Source organism: Panthera pardus, unplaced genomic scaffold (genome assembly GCF_024362965.1).
Source record: "Panthera pardus isolate Hobbes unplaced genomic scaffold, ASM2436296v1 HiC_scaffold_16, whole genome shotgun sequence".
NCBI lineage: Eukaryota > Metazoa > Chordata > Mammalia > Carnivora > Felidae > Panthera > Panthera pardus.
Genome location: NW_026526721.1, coordinates 128,059,367 through 128,082,113, shown reverse-complemented (window position 1 = coordinate 128,082,113; position 22,747 = coordinate 128,059,367). Strand labels below are relative to the sequence as shown.

General features: G+C 39.0%; 1 protein-coding gene across 1 annotated transcript in view; it reads left to right on the top strand.

The window, feature by feature from the left end:
- Nucleotides 1–22,747, top strand: part of LOC109259326 (inhibitor of carbonic anhydrase-like) — a 63,030-nt gene that overhangs the window by 10,533 nt on the left and 29,750 nt on the right. The window contains exon 2 of the mRNA XM_019436891.2: nt 6,315–6,487. Coding sequence (XP_019292436.2) covers nt 6,315–6,487 — 173 coding nt within the window. The remainder of the gene's footprint in view (nt 1–6,314; nt 6,488–22,747) is intronic.

The following is a 22,747-nucleotide window of genomic DNA, read 5'->3' as shown; positions in this document are numbered from 1 at the left end:
CACATAAGAGTGAAAACATATGGTATCTGTCTTTCTCTGTATGGCTTATTTCACTTAGCATCACACTCTCCAGTTCCATCCACGTTGCTACAAAGGGCCATATTTCATTCTTTCTCATTGCCACGTAGTATTCCATTGTGTATATAAACCACAATTTCTTTATCCATTCATCAGTTGATGGACATTTAGGCTCTTTCCATCATTTGGCTATTGTTGAGAGTGCTGCTATAAACATTGGGGTACAAGTGCCCTTATGCATCAGTACTCCTGTATCCCTTGGGTAAATTCCTAGCAGTGCTATTGCTGGGTCATAGGGTAGGTCTATTTTTAATTTTCTGAGGAACCTCCACACTGCTTTCCAGAGCGGCTGCACCAATTTGCATTCCCACCAACAGCTGGCACTTTCTTTAACATGTATTTGAAGTGCAAATTTGCTGTTACCAAATTCCCTCAACATTTTTTGCCTGAAAAAGTTCATTTTTGCCTCCAGTTCTGAAAGTTAATTTCATTGGATATAGATTTCTAGGTTAGCAGGTTATTTTTATTTTAGCAATTTGTCTATGACTTAATCTTGATTCTGACAAAAAAGTCCATGGTATTCATTATCTTTGTTCCTCTAAATTTGTCTCTTTTCTCTGGTTGCTCTAGAACTAAGTTTATAGTTTTCATAACATTTGGGAAAATTCTGGCCAAATATTTCTACATATATTTTTTCAGCCCCCCTCCCCACGTTTTCCCATAGGACTGACTGCAGTTACATATATATTAGATAACTTGACATTGGGTGACAAGTCACTGAGGCTCTGTTTATTGGTTTTTCATCCTTTTTTCCCCCTCCCTGAGCTTCATTTCAGAGAGTTTCAAGTAATGTCTTCCAGACTATCTTTTTTCTATTGCAGTATGTAATCTGCTGTTATTCTCATTCAGTTAAATGTTCATTTCAGATGTTCTTTTTTTTTTTTAAGTTTATTTGTTTATTTTGAGAGAGAGCAAGCAAGTGTGAGCAGTGGGTGGGGCAGAGAGAGAGAGAGGAGAGAGAATCCCAAGCAGTCTCTGCACTGTGTGGAGATCCCCCTGTCATGGGGCTCCATCCCACAAACCTTGAGATCATGACATGAGCTGAAATCAAGAGTCAGATGCTCAACTGACTGAGCCACCCAGGTGCCCCTCGGACGTTCTGTTTTTTTTTTTTCTCTAGCAATTCCTTTTAGCTCTTTTTATAGCTTACATTGGTTTCCTCATTATGTTCATGCTTTCCTTTGAATCCCTGAGCATACTTATAATACTTAAAATAGCTGTTTTAAAGTTATTTTCTGTTATTTTCATCATCGCTTTTACTTCTAGTTCTGATTCTGTTGACTGTTTTCCTCTTGATTATGGGTTACATTTTCCTGCTTCTTCACCTGCATAGTAATTTTGTGGGTTGCCAGGCATTGTGAATTTTACCTTGCTGAGTATTGAAATTTGGTGTGGACAGTGTGTGTGTGTGTGTGTGTGTGTGTGTGTGTGTGTGTAATGAATTTTGTTGTTTTTATTTAAAGAGTGTTAAACTTTGTTCTGGCAGGCAGTCATATTATCTGCAGATCAGCTTAATTCTTTCAAAACTAGTTTCTAAGATTTTTAGTCTGTGTCTAGAATATTCTTTATTCTAGGGTAGTTTAACCTACTTCTGGAACTTTAATAACTGTACTATTTATTCAATGAGATTTTTATCCACTCTGAATCATGGGAACTTGAAATGATTCCTGACCTCATTGAAGTTCTGGAAAATGTTTGGCTTAAGCTCCCCATTGAATTTTCTTTCTCTAGCAGTTGTTATTGCCTGGTTTCTACAATGCTCAAGTTGGAATTTAGCCAGAATCTCAAATGTATGTAGACTCTAGATTTCAATCTCCTCTCTCTCTTCTCTCCTTTTTGGCATTCACTACTGTTTGGTAATCTGTGCTACAAATTCTAATTGCCTTAGCCTTACCTAAATATGATCTCTGTCTCCTCAACTTGGTAAGACAGTCAGGCTACTTGGTTTTCTTCTCTCTGCTCTGCCATCTGGAAATCTGGTCCAGAAAGAAAGTTAGGATGATTATAGGACTCACTTTATTTGTTTTCCTTCTCTCAGAGATCACAGTCCTGCACTTCCCATTGTCCAATATTTTATGTTATGTTATGTTATGTTATGTTATGTTATGTTATGTTATGTTATGTTATATTTTTATTTTAATTCCAGTTAGTTAACATACAGTATTAGTTTCAGGTCTACGATATAGTGATCAAACAATTCCATACATCACCTGGTGCTCATCATGACAAGTGCACTCCTTAATCCACATCAGGGTTTTAACCCATTCCCTCCCACCCCCACCCCCTCTGGTAACCATCAGATTATTCTCTATAATTAAGAGTCTGTGTTTTCCTTTGTCTCTATCTCTTATTTTTTCCCTTTGCCTGTTTTCTTCCCTAAATTCCAGATTTGAGTGAAATCATATAATATTATTTTTCTCTGACTGATTTATTTTACTTAGCATTATACTCTTTAGCTCTGTGCATGTCATTGCAAACGGCAAGATTTCACTCTTTTTTTAAAGATTTCATCCTTTTCTATAGCTGAATAATATTCCATTGCTGTCTATTGTTGATGGACACTTGGGCTGCTTTCATATCTTAGGTATTGTAAATAATGCTGCTATAAATATAGGGGTGCATGTATCCCTTTGAATTAGTGTTCTTGTATCGTTTGGGTAGATACCAAGTATTGTGATTTCCAGAATCTAGGGTAAGTCCTATTTTTAACTTTTTGAGGAACCTCTATACTGTTTTCCACAGTGGGTGTACCAGTTTGCACTCCCACCAGTAGTGCATGAGTGTTCCTTTTACTCCATATCCTTGCCAACACCTGTTTCTTGTGTTGTTAATTTTAGCCATTCTGATAGTGTGAGGTGATATCTCATTGTAGATATTTGATTTGCATTTCCCTCATGGTGAGTGATATTGGGCATCTTTTCATGTGTCTGTTGGCCATCTGGACGTCTTCTTTGGAAAAATTTCTGTTCATGTCTTCTGCCCATTTTTAATTAGATTATTTGTTTTTTGAGTGTTGAGTTTTTGTAACTTCTTTATATATTTTGGATACTAACTCTTTATTGGAGATGGTTTGGTTGTTATTTCTCATCTCTCATTTGTGATTTTATTTATTTGAGTCCTTCCTCTTTGTTTCATGGTAAGTCTGGCTAGAGGTTTTTGATTTTTTTTTTAATTTTTTTCAAAGAACCAGCTCCTGGTTTCATTGATCTGTTCTATTGTTTTTTTTAGTTTCTATAACATTTATGTCTGCTCTAATATTTATTATTTCCTTCCTTCTGCTGGTTTTTGGTTTGGTTTTGTTGTTCCTTTTTTTTAGCTCCTTTAGGTACAAGGTTAGATTGTTTATTTGAGATTTTTCTTGTTTCTTGAGGTAGGCCTGTATTGCTATAAATTTCCCTCTTAGAAACACTTTTGCTGCATCCCAGAGGTTTCCATGGACTTTTTAATTTCTCTTTTGATTTCCTGGCTGACCTATTCATTGTTTAGTAGCATGTTATTTAACCTCCATGTATTTGTGGTCTTTCCAGATTTTTTCTTGTGGTTGATTTCTAGTTTCATAACGTTGTGGTCAGAAGAGATGCATGGTATGATTTTGACCTTCTTGGATTTGTTGAGATTTGTGTTGTGGGCTAATATGTGATCTATTCAGGAGAATGTTCCATGTGCACTTGAAAAGAACATGTATTCTGCTGTTTTAGGATGGAATGTTCTGAATATATCTGTTAAGTCCATCTGGTCCAGTATATCCTTCAAAGTCATTGTTTCCTTGTTGATGTTCTGTTTAGATGATCCATCCATTTATGTAAGTGGGGTGTTAAAGTCACTATTATTATTGTATTATTGATTAGTTCCTTTACATTTGTTATTAACTGATTTATGGTTTTGGGTGCTTCTATGTTGGGTGTATAAATATTTATAATTGTTATATCTTCTTGTTGGATTATTCCCTTTATTATTGTATAGTGCTCTTTTTTTGTCTCTTGTTATGGTTTTTGTTTTAAAGTCTATTTTGTCCCATATAAGTATTGCTACTCCGGTTTTCTTTTGCCCATAATCCAATAACTTAAAAGTTTCTTCACATGTTTTTTTTCCACACTGTGTGTGTGTGTGTGTGTGTGTGTGTTTTAGTTGTTTAAAGTACTAGAACAAGTCCCATATCAGTTATTCCTTTATAGGTAGAAGCAAAAGTCCATCTTCCCTTTTTTTGTTTTGTTTTGCTTCTGTCAAGACTTTCACTTTTCCCCTAATAATACAAACTTCATTTGCCCTGTTTTGCAATCGCAGTTAAAAAAAATTAGAAGTGCAGAAACTAGTTTTAATCATTTGAACATAAGCACAGTGGTGACTGAAAATATAAACTTTCAAAAAGGCTTTCCCAAAAAGTGCATACCTCTGAAAAAAAAAAACCAAACCCTACATTTGGATATAGTAGCTCTTTGTATAACTTAACCTGCTTACAAAGCATTTTCATTTATAGAGTTGTATTGTCTCTACTGTTGCCAGTTATTTCTAAGCACAAAATGTTTTAGCAATGTATATTAGGAAGCAGATTAAACATGATTTGAAAGTTTCAAAATGAAAATGAAAGCTAATACTCCAAATGTTTCTATTCTGCACATGGGCACATGGCCTCTATAGTTCCATTTCCTAGCTTGCTCTCCTTCCTTGGGCTGCTACTCTCAAAGGCTTTTTCAGATAGGGTTGAGGAGCTCCATATGTCATTCTGTGTTTCATATGGGATTCTGTCTAAGGTAATTTGGCATCTCCTGTCCTGTTTCTTTTGATGTTTCTTACTCACAGACACTTAAAAGGCAGTGCAGATTTTGGAGTCAAACAGATTTGGGTAGTTCAAATATTAGCTTCGTCTCAAGTTATTTTATGTCCCTGATAGTTTTTTTTTCCTTAAATTTCATCTACAAACAGAAACACTAATGTTTAAATGGCAGGAGATTTGTGGACCTTAGAGCAGAGTAATGTGCTTGGCACACTGCCTGACATACAGGACTTCATCCAAAACTGGGATTTGCTACTGCTGTACTTTCATCTTTGAGATTTTATTTAAAATAACATTTGGCTCAAATACTACAGATTTGTAAGCAGCATTTTGCCTTTAAAATAGTCTCTAAACTTATTACTATATCTTAAAATGAAATAAACATGTACTGATTTTAGTGCCCCAGCAATTAGTACCATATAAGGTTAGAGTATCTAATGTCAAAAGAATGACTAAATCAGTAGGCTGAAGATTCCTTCCCATAGGTTTTTCTTTTAAGTTTATTTGTTTATTTTGAGAGAATGAAAGAGCAAGAGGAGGGGAGGGGAAGAGAGAGAGAATCTCAAGCAGGTTCCACACTGTCAGTGCAGACAGAGCCTAATGTGGGGCTCGAACTCCTGAACCACGAGATCATGAGCTGAGCCAAAATCAAGAGTTGGATGCTTAACCGACTGAGTCACCCAGGCACCCCTCCACCTTTTATATTTTTTCTTTTCTGAGGTGACATTAATTAACATAAAATTAATCATTTAAAAGTATACAATTCAGTGGCATTTAGTATACTCACAGTGTTGTGTAACTACCATCTCTATCCAGTTCCAAAAGAAAATCCTGTGCCCATTAAGCAGTCAGTACCCATTCCCCTCTCTCCCAGCCCCTGGCAACCACCAGTTTGTTTTGTGTCTCTATAGATTTACCTATTCTAGATATTTCATATGAGTAGGATTATATAATGTGTAGCCTTTTATGACTGGCTTCTTTCATTTAACATATTATTTTCGAGGTTCATCCATGTTGTAGCATATAGCAATACTTCATTCTTTCTATGGCAGAATAATATTTCATTGTATGGATATACTATATTTTGTTTATCCATTCACCCATTGATGTACATATAGGTTGTTTCTGCCTTTCTTGACCATCGTGAATAGTGCTACTATGAATATTCATGTATGTGTATTTGAGTACCTGCTTCCAATTCTTTGGGATATATACTGAGGGGTGGGATTTCTGGGTCATGTGGTAATTCTGTTTAGCTTTTGGGAGGTGCTTTTGGGTTTGTTTCTCCAAGGGGAAAGGCACAATCAGAGAAATGGGACCTGAAAACTCAGGTGAGCCATGCAGCCAACCCAATTTTTGTCTGTCCCACTCAGGCAACCATTTACCTTGTCTCTAACTTCTTCTGCCAGCAGAGAAAGATGAGTGCTGTGGGTTCCTTACACCTCTGGCATCTGTCCCCTAGGTCTGTGTCTGGCTGTCCCTGGGAAAACTGTGAGGTGGTGCACTGTCTCAAATCATGAGGCCAGTAAGTGCTCTGATTTCAGTGACAATATGAAAAAAGTCCTTCCAGCGGATGGTCCTCATGTCACCTGTGTGAAGAGAGCCTCTCACTTTGAGTGCATCAAGTCCATTTGGGTAAGTCACAGCTGCCCAAAGGAGAATGGAAGAAAATCCATACTTCCTTTTTCTGTACTTGTTAGTGTTTATTGCTTCAGAACAACTTTCTTCCCACAGGAACTAGACCATGCTTTAAAGGAGAAGGAAGTAAGCTAAAGACCTGAAAGTACAGGGACCGTGTAGAGAGAAAAATATAGGTGCTCAACATTCATTAATAGTAAAAGCAATAATAGTAATTAAACAACTAATAGAGAAGGATTCAGTGAAAATGCCAACAGGAAAGCTAAGCCAGAATTGCACTGGAGTCAGAAATAAGAAGCTGTCGTATCACCATTATTATTTAACGTTGTTTTTGGAATTTTCCAGTAATGCAATAAGATACAAAATACATATGAAGTAGAAAGAAACAAATAAAATATCAATATTTTCAGATGATTGCATGCCTGGAAAGTAGGGTAGAATCAAGAAGAATATTACTATAATGAACTATTGGGACCTCATCAAGATAAAAATCTTCTGCATGGCAAAGGAAACAACAAAACTAAAAGGCAACTGATGGGATGGGAGAAGATATTTGCAAATGACTTATCAGATTAAAGGCTAGTATCCAAAATCTATGAAGAACTTATCAAACTCAACAACCCCCCCCAAAAAAAACAATAATCCAGTGAAGAAATGGGCAAAAGACATGAATAGATACTTTTCTAGAGAAGACATCCAGATGGCTAGTAGACACACAAAAAAAAATGCTCAACATCACTCATTATCAGAGAAATACAAATCAAGAACACAATGAAATAACCACCTCACACCAGTCAGAATGGCTAAAATTAACAACTCGGGCAACAACAGATGCTGGCGAGGATGCGGAGAAAGAGGAACATTTTTGCATTTGTGGTGGGAATGCAAACTGGTGCAGCCACTCTGGGAAACAGTATGGAGGTTCCTCAAAAAATGAAAAAATAGAATTACCCTACAATCCAGCAATTGCACTACTAAGTATTTATCCAAAGGATACAGGTATGCTGTCTCAAAGGGGCACACGTACCCCAATGTTTGGAAAGAGCCCAAATGTCCATCGACAGATGAATGGATAAAGAAGATGTGGTATATATATATATATATATATATATATATATATATATATATATACACACACACACACACACACACATACACACACACACACACACACACAATAGAGTGTTATTCGGCAATCAAAAAAAAAAAAAAAGAAATATTGCCATTTGCAACAACGTGGATGGAACTAGAGGGTATTATGCAAAGCAAAATTAGCCAGTCAGAGAAAGACAAATATCATATGACTTCACTCATATGTGGAATTTAATATACAAAACAGATTAACAGAAGGGAAGGGAAGCAAAAATAATATAAAAACCCGGAGGGGGCAAAACAAGAGATTTAAAAAAAAATTTTTTTTAACGTTTATTTTTGGGAGAGGGAAACAGAGTGTGAGTGGGGGAGGGGCAGAGAGAGAGGGAGACACAGAACCTGAAGCAGGCTCCAGGCTCTGAGCTATTAGCACAGAGCCCGACGCAGGGCTCAAATCCATGAGCAGTGGGATCATGACCTGAGCCAAAGTTAGAGGCCCAAGCAACTGAACCACCCAGGCGCCCCTAAGAGACTCTTAAATATAGACAACAAACTGAGGGTTGCTGGAGGGGTTGTGGGTGGAAGGATAGGTTAAATGGGCATGGAGCATTAAGGATGACACTTGTTGAGATGAGCACTGGGTGTTATATGCAGGGGATAAACCACTGGATTCTACTCCTGAAATTATTATTGCACTATATGCTAACTAACTTGGATGTAAATTAAAATGAAACAAAAAAACAAACTTAAAACCCAATAATAATGAGACAACCCAATTTTTTTTTAAATGTTTTTAATGTTTATTTATTTTTGAGAGAGAGAGAGAGAGACAGAGACAGAGCATGAGAGTGAGCAGGAGAGGTGCAGAGAGAGAGAGAGACACAGAATCTGAAGCAGGCTCCAGGCTCCAAGCTGTCAGCACAGAGACCGACGCGGGGCTCGAACTCACAGACCGCAAGATCATGACCCGAGCCGAAGTCGGCCGCCCAACCAACTGAGCCACCCAGGCGCCCCAACCCAATTTTTTAAATAAGCAAAAGATTTGAACACACATCCACTCACATACAGACGGCAAATTAGCACATAAAAATATATCCAAAGTTATTAGTCATTATAGAAATGCAAATCAAGACAATAGCACTACTTATCTACTAATATGGTCAAAATAAAATACACTGATCACATTAAGTGTTAATAAGGATTTAGAGCAACTGAAACCCTCAGATAGTGCTGGTGTGAATGCAAAATAGCATATCTAGAAAACAGTTTGGAACTTTCTCCTGAAGTTAAATATACAATTACCATACTACCCTTTTTGTGTATCTACTCCCCCGCAAAATAAAAACATATGTCTACATAAGCACCTGTATGTTAATGTTTACAGTTGCTTTTTTCATAATGTTAAAATTAAAAACAATTCAAATGTCCATCAACTGGTTAATAAACAAATTGTGGTACAACTATAAAAAAAGAAAAATATTACTACAATTATTTATGAATGAATAAATTAGTTTGGCAAAAGACAAACATATCACAATGTCATTTTCATATACAACAGTCATTAGTTGGGGAAAAGTAACCCAAATTTATGACTTATTTTTATTTAAAATAATGTACTAAAGGGGCACCTGGGTGGATCAGCTGGTTGAGCATCCAACTTCAGTTCAGGTCATGATGTCACGGTTCATGGGTTCGAGCCCCACACTGGGCTCTGGGGTGACAGTGTACAGCGTGCTTAGGATTCTCTGTCCCATTCTCTTTGCACCTCCCCTACTTGTGTGCTCTCTCTTTCTCTATAATAAATAAACATTAAAAAATTTTAAATAACATACTATAATTCTATTATGCTACAATATAATCTACTATAATATAATAGAAAAATGTTTCAGGAAAAAAATCATGACAGATCTGCAAGATTTTAACAAATATAGATTCTGCAGTGGAGGGACAACACACAACAGCCTTGTGAGCGTCCTCTCTCAGCACAGAGCCTGGCTCTCTCTCCCCTGTGGCCCAGCCTTCCTGTCCCAGTTGAGAAACTGGAGGTGAGGTCAGTGACCTGAAGCTCACAGACCCTGAGGGATGTGGTGTAAACCCGGTTGGACCTGCCCTGCAGTTGTGGTGTTTCCTCTGTCATCAAGTCAGGCTATTTAGTCCTGAGAAGAGTGTTTTTTTAGAGAGAAAACAGAAGATGGCAGCATAGGAGGACACTGGGCTCACCACGTCCTGCTGACCACTTAGATTCCACCCACATCTGCCTAAATAACCCAGAAAACTGCCAGAAGACTAGCAGAATGGACTCTCCAGAACCAAGCATAGATGAGAGGCCCACAGAAGAGGGGCCCCTCCTGAAGCGGACCACCGAAGGCAAAGTGAGCTGACTCTGCTCCTCCTGCCTCTGTGCACCTTGTGGATCCACCCCGGCTAATACGCCAGATCCCATCGAAGGAGTACCACAAGCCTGGCAGTGTGCAAGTAGCCCAGACAGAGGCCACACCACTCCACAGTGAATCCTGCCCCTGGGAGAGGGGAAGATAAGGTACACACCAGTCTGACTGTGGCCCCAGCGGTGGGCTGGGGGGCAGACATCAGGTCTGACTGTGGCCCCGCCCACCAATGCAAGTTACTCCAGACAGCACAGAGGAAGAGCCCTGCAGTTCCTCGCCACTCCAGGGACTATCCAAAATGATGAAACGGAGGAATTCTCCTCAAAAGAAACTCCAGGAAGTAGCGACAGCTAACGAATTGATCAAAAATGATTTAAGCAATGTAACATAAAATGAATTTAAAATAATAGTCATAAAATTAATCGCTGGGCTTGAAAAAAGTATAGAGGACAGCAGAGAAGCTATTACTACAGAGATCAAGGGATTAAGAAACAGTCAGGAGGAGCTAAAAAATGCTATAAATGAGCTGCAAAATAAAATGGAGGTGACCACAGCTTGGATTGAAGAGGCAGAGGAGAGAATAGGTGAATTAGAAGATAAAATTATGGAAAAAGAGGAAACTGAGAAAAAGAGAGAGAAAAAAATCCAAGAGCATGAGGGGAGAATTAGAGAACTAAGTGACACATTAAATGTAATAACATATGCATAATTGGGATTCCAGAGGAGGAAGAGAGAGGGAAAGGTGCTGAAGGTGTACTTGAAATCATAGCTGAGAACTTCCCTGATCTGGGGAAGGAAAAAGGCATTGAAATCCAAGAGGCACAGAGAACTCCCTTCAGACATAACTTGAATCGATCTTCTGCACGACATATCATAGTCAAACTGGCAAAATACAAGGATAAAGAGAATATTCTGAAAGCAACTAGGGATAAGATAAGCATGCTATAACATATAAAGGGAGACTGATAAGACTAGTGATGGATCTATCTACTGAAACTTGGCAGGCCAGAAAGGAATGGCAGGAAATCTTCAATGTGATGAACAGAAAAAATATGTAGCTGAGAATCCTTTATCCAGCAAGTCTATCATTTAGAACAGAAGGAGAGATAAAGGTCTTCCCAAACAAACAAAAACTGAAGGAATTCGTCACCACTAAACAAGCCCTACAAGAGATCCTAAGGGGGATCCTGTGAGACAAGGTACCAGAGGCATCACTACAAGCATGAAACCTACAGACATCACAATGACTCTAAACCCATATCTTTCTATAATAACACTGAATGTAAATGGATTAAACGCTCCAACCAAAAGACATAGATTATCAGAATGGATAAAAAAGCAAGACCCATCTATTTGCTGTCTACAAGAGATTCATTTTAGACCTGAGGACACCTTCAGATTGGAAGTGAGGGGATGGAGAACTATCTATCATGCTACTGGAAGTCAAAGAAAGCTGGAGTAGCCATATTTATATCAGACAAATTAGACTTTAAATTAAAGGCTGTAACAAGAGATGAAGAAGGGCATTATATAATAATCACAGGGTCTATCCATCAGGAAGAGCTAACAATTATAAATGTCTATGTGCCGAATATGGGAGCCCCCAAATATATAAAACAATTAATCACAAACATAAGCAACCTTATTGATAAGAACGTGGTATGCAGGGGACTTTAGTACTCCACTTACAACAATGGATAGATCATCTAGACACAGGATCAATAAAGAAACAAGGGCCCTGAATGATACATTGGAACAGATGGACTTCACAGATATATTTAAAACTCTGCATCCTAAAGCAACAGCATATACTTTCTTCTCGAGTGCACATGGAACCTTCTCCAAGAGATATCACATACTGGGTCACAAAAGAGCCCTTCATAAGTATACAAGAATTGAGATCATACCATGCATACTTTCAGACCACAATGCTATGAAGTTTGAAATCAACCACAGGAAAAAGTCTGGAAAACCTCCAAAAGCATGGAGGTTAAAGAACACCCTACTAAAGAATGAATGGGTCAACCAGGCAATTAGAGAAGAAATTTAAAAATATATGGAAACAAATGAAAATAAAAATACAACAATCCAAACGATTTGGGATGCAGCGAAGGCAGTCTTGAGAGGAAAATACATTGCAGTCCAGGCCTATCTCAAGAAACAAGAAAAATCCCAAATACAAAATCTAACAGCACACCTAAAGGAAATAGAAGCAGAACGGCAAAGACACCCCAAACCCCACAGAGGACGAGAAATAATAGAGATCAGAGCAGAAATAAGCAATATAGAATCTAAAAAAACTGTAGAGCAGATCAACGAAACCAAGAGTTGGTTTCTTGAAAAAATAAACAAAATTGACAAACCTCTAGCCAGGCTTCTCAAAAAGAAAAGGGAGATGACCCAAATAGATACAATCATGAATGAAAATGGAATTATTACAAACAATCCCTCAGAAATACAAGCAATTATCAGGGAATACTATGAAAAATTATATGCCAACAAGCTGGACAACCTGGAAGAAATGGACAAATTCCTAAGCACCCACACACTTCCAAAACTCAATCAGGAAGAAATAGAAGCTTGAACAGACCCATAACCAGCAAAGAAATTGAATCAGTTATCAAAAATCTCCCAACAAATAAGAGTGTAGGACCAGATGGCTTCCCAGGGGAGTTCTACCAGACGTTTAAAGCAGAGATAACACCTATCCTTCTCAAGCTATTCCAAAAAATAGAAATAGAAGGGAAACTTCCAGACTCATTCTATGAAGCCAGTATTACTTTGATTCCTAAACCAGACAGAGACCCAGTAAAAAAAAGAGAACTACAGGCCAATATCCCTGATGAATATGGATGCAAAAATTCTCAATAAGATACTAGCAAAACGAATTCAACAGGATATAAAAAGAATTATTCACCATGATCAAGTGGGATTCATTCCTGGGATGCAGGGCTGGTTCAACATTCACAAATCAATCAATGTGATACATCACGTTAATAAAAGAAAAGATAAGAACCATATGATCCTGTCAATCAATGCTGAGAAAGCATTTGACAAAATTCAGCATCCTTTCTTAATAAAAACCCTCGAGAAAGTCGGGTAGAAGAAACATACTTAAACATCATAAAAGCCATTTATGAAAAGCCCACAGCTAATATCATCCTCAATGGGGAAAAACTGAGAGCTTTTCCCCTGAGATCAGGAACACGACAGGGATGTTCACTCTCACCGCTGTTGTTTAACATAGTGCTGGAAGTTCTAGCATCAGCAATCAGACAACAAAAGGAAATCAAAGGCATCAAAATTGGCAAGGATGAAGTCAAGCTTTCACTTTTTGCAGATGACATGATATTATACATGGAAAATCCGATAGACTCCACCAAAAGTCTGCTAGAACTGATACATGAATTCAGCAAAGTTGCAGGATACAAAATCAATGTACAGAAATCAGTTGCATTCTTATACACTAATAATGAAGCAACAGAAACTGATCCCATTCACAATTGCACCAAGAAGCATAAAATACCTAGGAATAAACCTAACCAAAGATTTGTCAAAGATCTGTATGCTGAAAACTATAGAAAGCTTATGAAGGAAATTGAAGAAGATATAAAGAAATGGAAAAACATTCCCTGCTCATGGGTTGGAAGAATAAATATTGTCAAAATGTCAATACTACCCAAAGCTATCTACACATTCAATGCAATCCCAATCAAAATTGCACCAGCATTCTTCTCGAAGCTAGAACAAGCAATCCTAAAATTTGTATGGAACCACAAAAGGCCCTGAATAGCCAAAGTAATTTTGAAGAAGAAGACCAAAGCAGGAGGCATTACAATCCCAGACTTTAGCCTCTACTGCAAAGCTGTAATCATCAAGACAGCGTGGTATTGGCACAAAAACAGACACATAGACCAATGGAATAGAATAGAAACCCCAGAACTAGACCCACAAACGTATGGCCAACTGATCTTTGACAAAGCAGGAAAGAACATCCAATGGAAAAAAAGACAGTCTCTAACGAATGGTGCTGGGAGAACTGGACGGCAACATGCAGAAGAATGAATCTAGACCACTTTCTTACACCATTCACAAAAACAAACTCAAAATGGATAAAGGACCTGAATGTGAGACAGGAAACCATCAAAACCCTAGAGGAGAAAGCAGGAAAAAACCTCTCTGACCTCAGCCACAGCAATTTCTTACTTGACACATCCCCAAGGGCAAGGGAATTAAAAGCAAAAATGAACTATTGGGACCTCATGAAGATAAAAAGCTTCTGCACAGCAAAGGAAATAATCAACAAAACTAAAAGGCAACCGACAGAATGGGAAAAAATATTTGCAAATGACATATCGGACAAAGGGCTAGTATCCAAAATCTATAAAGAGCTCACCAAACTCCACACCCGAAAAACAAATAACCCAGTGAAGAAATGGGCAGAAAACGTGAATAGACACTTCTCTAAAGAAGACATCCGGATGGCCAGCAGGCACATGAAAAGATGTTCAACGTCGCTCCTCATCAGGGAAATACAAATCAAAACCACACTCAGATATCACCTCACGCCAGTCAGAGTGGCCAAAATGAACAAATCAGGAGACTATAGATGCTGGAGAGGATGTGGAGAAACGGGAACCCTCTTGCACTGTTGGTGGGAATGCAAGCTGGTGCAGACGCTCTGGAAAACAGTGTGGAGATTCCTGAAAAAATTAAAAATAGACCTACCCTATGACCCAGCAGTAGCACTGCTAGGAATTTACCCAAGGGATACAGGAGTACTGATGCATAGGGGCACTTGTACCCCAGTGTTTATAGCAGCACTCTCAATAATAGCCAAATGATGGAAAGAGCCTAAATGTCCATCAACTGATGAATGGATAAAGAAATTGTGGTTTATATACACAATGGAATACTACGTGGCAATGAGAAAGAATGAAATATGGCCCTTTGTAGCAACGTGGATGGAACTGGAGAGTGTGATGCTATGTGAAATAATTCATACAGAGAAAGACAGATACCATATGCTTTCACTCTTATGTGGATCCTGAGAAACTCAACAGAAGTCTATGGGGGAGGGGAAGAAAAAAAAAGAGGTTAGAGAGGGAGAGAGCCAAAGCATAAGAGACTCTTAAAAACAGAATAAACTGGATTATTAGAGAGGGAAGATGGCGGCGTAGGAGAATGCTGGGCTCACCGCGCATCCTGCTAATCACTTAGATTTCACCTACACCTGCCTAAATAACCCAGAAAACTGCCAGAGGATTAGCAGAACGGAGTCTCCGGAGCCAAGCACAGACGAGAGGCCCACGGAAGAGGGTAGGAAGGGCAGCGAGGTGGTGCGCGCTCCACGGACTGGCGGGAGGGAGCCGGAGCGGAGGGGCGGCTCGCTGGCCAAGCAGAGCCCCCGAGTCTGGCTGGCAAAAGCGGAGGGACAGGACAGAGTGTGTTCCGACAGCAAGCGCGACTTAGCGTCTGGGAGGTCATAAGTTAACAGCTCTTCTCAGAAAGCGGGAAGGCTGGAGGACAAAGGGAGGGAGAGCTGCTGAGCCCCGGGACGACAGAGCTCAGTTTGGTGGGGAACAAAGGCGCTCGCCAGCGCCATCTCCCCCGCCCATCCCCCAGCCAAAATCCCAAAGGGAACCAGTTCCTGCCAGGGAACTTGCTCGCTCCTCACAAACACCCAACTCTGTGCTTCTGCGGAGCCAAACCTCCGGCAGTGGATCTGACTCCCTCCCGCTGCCACAGTGCCCCTCCTGAAGTGGATCACCTAAGGAGAAGCGAGCTAAGTCTGCCCCTCCTGCCCCCGTGCACCTTGCCTACCCACCCCAGCTAATACGCCAGATCCCCAGCACCACAAGCCTGGCAGTGTGCAAGTAGCCCAGACAGGCCACGCCACCCCACAGTGAATCCCGCCCCTAGGATAGGGGAAGAGAAGGCACACACCAGTCTGACTGTGGCCCCAGCGGTGGGCTGGGGGCAGACATCAGGTCTGACTGCGGCCCCGCCCACCAACTCCAGTTATACACCACAGCACAGGGGAAGTGCCCTGCAGGTCCTCACCACTCCAGGGACTATCCAAAATGACCAAACGGAAGAATTCCCTTCAGAAGAATCTCCAGGAAATAACAACAGCTAATGAACTGATCAAAAAGGATTTAAATAATATAACAGAAAGTGAATTTCGAATAATAGTCATAAAATTAATCGTTGGGCTTGAAAACAGTATAGAGGACAGCAGAGAATCTCTTGCTACAGAGATCAAGGGACTAAGGAACAGTCACGAGGAGCTGAAAAGCGCTTGAAACGAAATGCAAAACAAAATGGAAACGACGACGGCTCGAATTGAAGAGGCAGAGGAGAGAATAGGTGAACTAGAAGATAAAGTTATGGAAAAAGAGGAAGCTGAGAGAAAGAGAGATAAAAAAAATCCAGGAGTATGAGGGGAAAATTAGAGAACTAAGTGATACACTAAAAAGAAATAATATACGCATAATTGGTATCCCAGAGGAGGAAGAGAGAGGGAAAGGTGCTGAAGGGGTACTTGAAGAAATTATAGCTGAGAACTTCCCTGAACTGGGGAAGGAAAAAGGCATTGAAATCCAAGAGGCACAGAGAACTCCCTTCAGACGTAACTTGAATCGATCTTCTGCACGACATATCATAGTGAAACTGGCAAAATTCAAGGATAAAGAGAAAATTCTGAAAGCAGCAAGGGATAAACGTGCCCTCACATATAAAGGGAGACCTATAAGACTCATGACTGATCTCTCTTTTGAAACTTGGCAGGCCAGAAAGGACTGGCACGATATCTTCAGTGTGCTAAACAGAAAAAATATGCAGCCGAGAATCCTTTATCCAGCAAGTCTGTCATTTAGAATAGAAGGAGAGATAAAGGTCTTCCCAAACAAACAAAAACTGAAGGAATTTGTCACCACGAAACCAGCCCTACAAGAGATCCTAAGGGGGATCCTGTGAGACAAAATACCAGAGACATCACTACAAGCATAAAACATACAGACATCACAATGACTCTAAACCCGTATCTTTCTATAATAACACTGAATGTAAATGGATTAAATGCGCCAACCAAAAGACATAGGGTATCAGAATGGATAAAAAAACAAGACCCATCTATTTGCTGTCTACAAGAGACTCATTTTAGATCTGAGGACACCTTTAGATTGAGAGTGAGGGGATGGAGAACTATTTATCATGCTACTGGAAGCCAAAAGAAAGCTGGAGTAGCCATACTTATATCAGACAAACTAGACTTTAAATTAAAGGCTGTAACAAGATGAAGAAGGGCATTATATAATAATTACAGGGTCTATCCATCAGGAAGAGCTAACAATTATAAATGTCTATGCGCCGAATACCGGAGCCCCCAAATATATAAAACAATTACTCATAAACATAAGCAACCTTATTGATAATAATGTGGTAATTGCAGGGGACTTTAACACCCCACTTACAGAAATGGATAGATCATCTAGACACACGGTCAATAAAGAAACAAGGGCCCTGAATGATACATTGGATCAGATGGACTTGACAGATATATTTAGAACTCTGCATCCCAAAGCAACAGAATATACTTTCTTCTCGAGTGCACATGGAACATTCTCCAAGATAGATCATATACTGGGTCACAAAACAGCCCTTCATAAGTTTACAAGAATTGAAATTATACCATGCGTACTTTCAGACCACAATGCTATGAAGCTTGAAATCAACCACAGGAAAAAGTCTGGAAAACCTCCAAAAGCATGGAGGTTAAAGAACACCCTACTAAAGAATGAATGGGTCAACCAGGCAATTAGAGAAGAAATTTAAAAATATATGGAAAAAAACGAAAATGAAAATACAACAATCCAAACGCTTTGGGACGCAGGGAAGGCAGTCCTGAGAGGAAAATACATTGCAGTCCAGGCCTATCTCAAGAAACAAGAAAAATCCCAAATACAAAATCTAACAGCACACCTAAAGGAAATAGAAGCAGAACAGCAGAGGCAGCCTAAACCCAGCAGAAGAAGAGAAATAATAAAGATCAGAGCAGAAATAAACAATATAGAATCTAAAAAAAACTGTGGAGCAGATCAACGAAACCAAGAGTTGGTTTCTTGAAAAAATAAACAAAATTGACAAACCTCTAGCCAGGCTTCTCAAAAAGAAAAGGGAGATGACCCAAATAGATACAATCATGAATGAAAATGGAATTATTACAACCAATCCCTCAGAGATACAAAGAATTATCAGGGAATACTATGAAAAATTATATGCCAACAAATTGGACAACCTGGAAGAAATGGACAAATTCCTAAACACCCACACTCTTCCAAAACTCAATCAGGAGGAAATAGAAAGCTTGAACAGACCCATAACCAGCGAAGAAATTGAATCGGTTATCAAAAATCTCCCAACAAATAAGAGTGTAGGACCAGATGGCTTCCCAGGGGAGTTCTACCAGACGTTTAAAGCAGAGATAATACCTATCCTTCTCAAGCTATTCCAAGAAATAGAAAGGGAAGGAAAACTTCCAGACTCATTCTATGAAGCCAGTATTACTTTGATTCCTAAACCAGACAGAGACCCAGTAAAAAAAAGAGAACTACAGGCCAATATCCCTGATGAATATGGATGCAAAAATTCTCAATAAGATACTAGCAAAACGAATTCAACAGGATATAAAAAGAATTATTCACCATGATCAAGTGGGATTCATTCCTGGGATGCAGGGCTGGTTCAACATTCGCAAATCAATCAACGTGATACATCACATTAACGAAAAAAAAGAGAAGAACCATATGATCCTATCAATCGATGCAGAAAAGGCCTTTGACAAAATCCAGCACCCTTTCTTAATAAAAACCCTTGAGAAAGTCGGGATAGAAGGAACATACTTAAAGATCATAAAAGCCATTTATGAAAAGCCCACAGCTAATATCATCCTCAACGGGGAAAAACTGAGAGCTTTTCCCCTGAGATCAGGAACACGACAGGGATGCCCACTCTCACCGCTGTTGTTTAACATAGTGCTGGAAGTTCTAGCATCAGCAATCAGACAACAAAAGGAAATCAAAGGCATCAAAATTGGCAAAGATGAAGTCAAGCTTTCACTTTTTGCAGATGACATGATATTATACATGGAAAATCCGATAGACTCCACCAAAAGTCTGCTAGAACTGATACATGAATTCAGCAAAGTTGCAGGATACAAAATCAAGGTACAGAAATCAGTTGCATTCTTATACACTAACAATGAAGCAACAGAAAGACAAATAAAGAAACTGATCCCATTCACAATTGCACCAAGAAGCATAAAATACCTAGGAATAAATCTAACCAAAGATGTAAAAGATCTGTATGCTGAAAACTATAGAAAGCTTATGAAGGTAATTGAAGATTTAAAGAAATGGAAAGACATTCCCTGCTCATGGATTGGAAGAATAAATATTGTCAAAATGTCAATACTACCCAAAGCTATCTACACATTCAGTGCAATCCCAATCAAAATTGCACCAGCATTCTTCTCGAAACTAGAACAAGCAATCCTAAAATTCATATGGAACCACAAAAGGCCCCGAATAGCCAAAGTAATTTTGAAGAAGACCAAAGCAGGAGGCATTACAATCCCAGACTTTAGCCTCTACTACAAAGCTGTCATCATCAAGACAGCATGGTATTGGCACAAAAACAGACACATAGACCAATGGAATAGAATAGAAACCCCAGAACTAGACCCACAAACGTATGGCCAACTGATCTTTGACAAAGCAGGAAAGAACATCCAATGGAAAAAAGACAGTCTCTTTAATAAATGGTGCTGGGAGAACTGGACAGCAACATGCAGAAGGTTGAATCTAGACCACTTTCTCACACCATTCACAAAAATAAACTCAAAATGGATAAAGGACCTGAATGTGAGACAGGAAACCATCAAAACCCTAGAAGAGAAAGCAGGAAAAAACCTCTCTGACCTCAGCCGTAGCAATCTCTTATTCGACACATCCCCAAAGGCAAGGGAATTAAAAGCAAAAGTGAATTACTGGGACCTTATGAAGATAAAAAGCTTCTGCACAGCAAAGGAAATAATCAACAAAACTGAAAGGCAACCGACAGAATGGGAAAAGATATTTGCAAATGACATATCGGACAAAGGGCTAGTATCCAAAATCTATAAAGAGCTCACCAAACTCCACACCCGAAAAACAAATAACCCAGTGAAGAAATGGGCAGAAAACGTGAATAGACACTTCTCTAAAGAAGACATCCGGATGGCCAGCAGGCACATGAAAAGATGTTCAACGTCGCTCCTCATCAGGGAAATACAAATCAAAACCACACTCAGATATCACCTCACGCCAGTCAGAGTGGCCAAAATGAACAAATCAGGAGACTATAGATGCTGGAGAGGATGTGGAGAAACGGGAACCCTCTTGCACTGTTGGTGGGAATGCAAATTGGTGCAGCCGCTCTGGAAAACAGTGTGGAGGTTCCTCAGAAAATTAAAAATAGACCTACCCTATGACCCAGCAATAGCACTGCTAGGAATTTATCCAAGGGATACGGGAGTACTGATGCATAGGGGCACTTGTACCGCAATGTTTATAGCAGCACTCTCAACAATAGCCAAATGATGGAAAGAGCCTAAATGTCCATCAACTGATGAATGGATAAAGAAATTGTGGTTTATATACACAAGGGAATACTACGTGGCAATGAGAAAGAATGAAATATGGCCTTTTGTAGCAACATGGATGGAACTGGAGAGTGTGATGCTAAGTGAAATAAGCCATACAGAGAAAGACAGATACCATATGGTTTCACTCTTATGTGGATCCTGAGAAACTTAACAGAAACTCATGGGGGAGGGGAAGGAAAAAAAAAAAAAAGAGGTTAGAGAGGGAGAGAGCCAAAGCATAAGAGACTGTTAAAAACTGAGAACAAACTGAGGGTTGATGGGGGGTGGGAGGGAGGAGAGGGTGGGTGATGGGTACTGAGGAGGGCACCTTTTGGGATGAGCACTGGGTGTTGTATGGAAACCAATTTGACAATAAATTTCATATATTAAAAAATATATATATATATATAAAAATAAAATAATTAAAAAAAAACAAAAAAACAAACAAAAAAACCCAGAATAAACTGAGGGTTGTTGGGGGTGGGAGGGAGGGGAGGGTGGGTACCGAGGAGGGCACCTTCTGGGATGAGCACTGGGTGTTGTATGGAAACCAATTTGACAATAAATTTCATATTAAAAAAAAACAAATATAATACAAAGGTCTAGGATAAATGAACAATATTTATTAATAAACACATATGACATATTCCTAGATGGGAAGATTAAATATCAAATACTTGCATATTTTCTCAAAGTTAATAAGTTTAATATAATTTTCATCAAAGTATAGTCCTTTTAGAAGTATCAAATAATTACAAAATCTTAAGAAAAAGCACATGGATAAGAATATAAATAGTATTTTATTTGTTTAAAAAATATTTTAAGGTTTATTCATTTTTGAGAGATAGAGACAGAGTGCGAGTGGGGGAGGGGCAGAGAGAGAGGGAGACACAGAATCCAAAGCAGGCTCCAGGCTCTGAGCTGTCAGCACAGGGCCCAACGCGGGCTCGAACCCACGAACTGTGGGATCATGACCTGAGCCAAAGTCGGATGCTCAACCGACTGAGCCACCCAGGCACCCCTATAAATAGTATTTTAAAAAAGAAAATTAGCAAGGGAGTGGTGGAGGCCTACCTGAAACTATAAAATATTTAAATAGCAGTATTACAAAGACCAGGGTCCTGGTGCAGATGTTAGGAGGCCTGAAAGCAAACAAAATTCATACATATTCACAGCTTGCTATATATATATTCATCTATCTAGTTGTCTACATGATATGATGCAGATGTCAGCTATGATCAATATCCAACATTAGGGCACTAGGGCCATAGGCTTAATAAATTTAGGTAAGATACATGTAGATTTACACAGATATGTATGATAAGGTATAGATTTACACTGATATGTGTGATAAGGCAAACTTTCTAAGTAAATGACTAAGAAAAGATTCTTTAGCGAGACAACTGGGTACCTCTCTTTTTCTTTTTTAATGTTTGTTTATTTAGTTTTGAGAGAGGTGGGGGGGAAGGGACAGAGAATCCCAAGTAGGCTCCACACTGTCAGTATAGAGCTGGATGCGGGGCTCAAACTCACCAACCATGAGGTCGTGACGTGAGCTGAAACCAAGAGTCGGACACTCAACCGACTGAGCCACCCAGGTGTCCCCTGGGTAACTCTTCAGCAACAAAATTAAGTGAAGTGTTTAATCCATTTACCAAACAAACTCTCAGTTTGATGCAATTTGACTAATATAGATAGACATAACAAGATAAATCACAGAGGTAGATAAGCTTGGAAATGTAAAAGTTTTAAATCTTTGACAAAAAAAGATTTTAAGACCTTAAGCATACAAAAATATATTCACATCAACTATGACAAAACAGCATAATGTAAAAACTAGATTAAGATATCATTTAAATTTGTAAAAAATGCTTAAGGATAACAAGCTATAGACAAACCACTTGCAGAAAAGAAATTACAACTAATAAAAGATATAAACAATAAAGGAAAAAATGTTCATACTTTTTAATGATCAAACGCAAATAAAGCCATTGTTTAAAAAAATTTTTTTTAATGTTTATTTATTTTTGAGAGAAATAGAGAGAAACAGAGTGTGAGCAGGGGATGGGTAGACAGAAGAGGGAGAAACAGAAT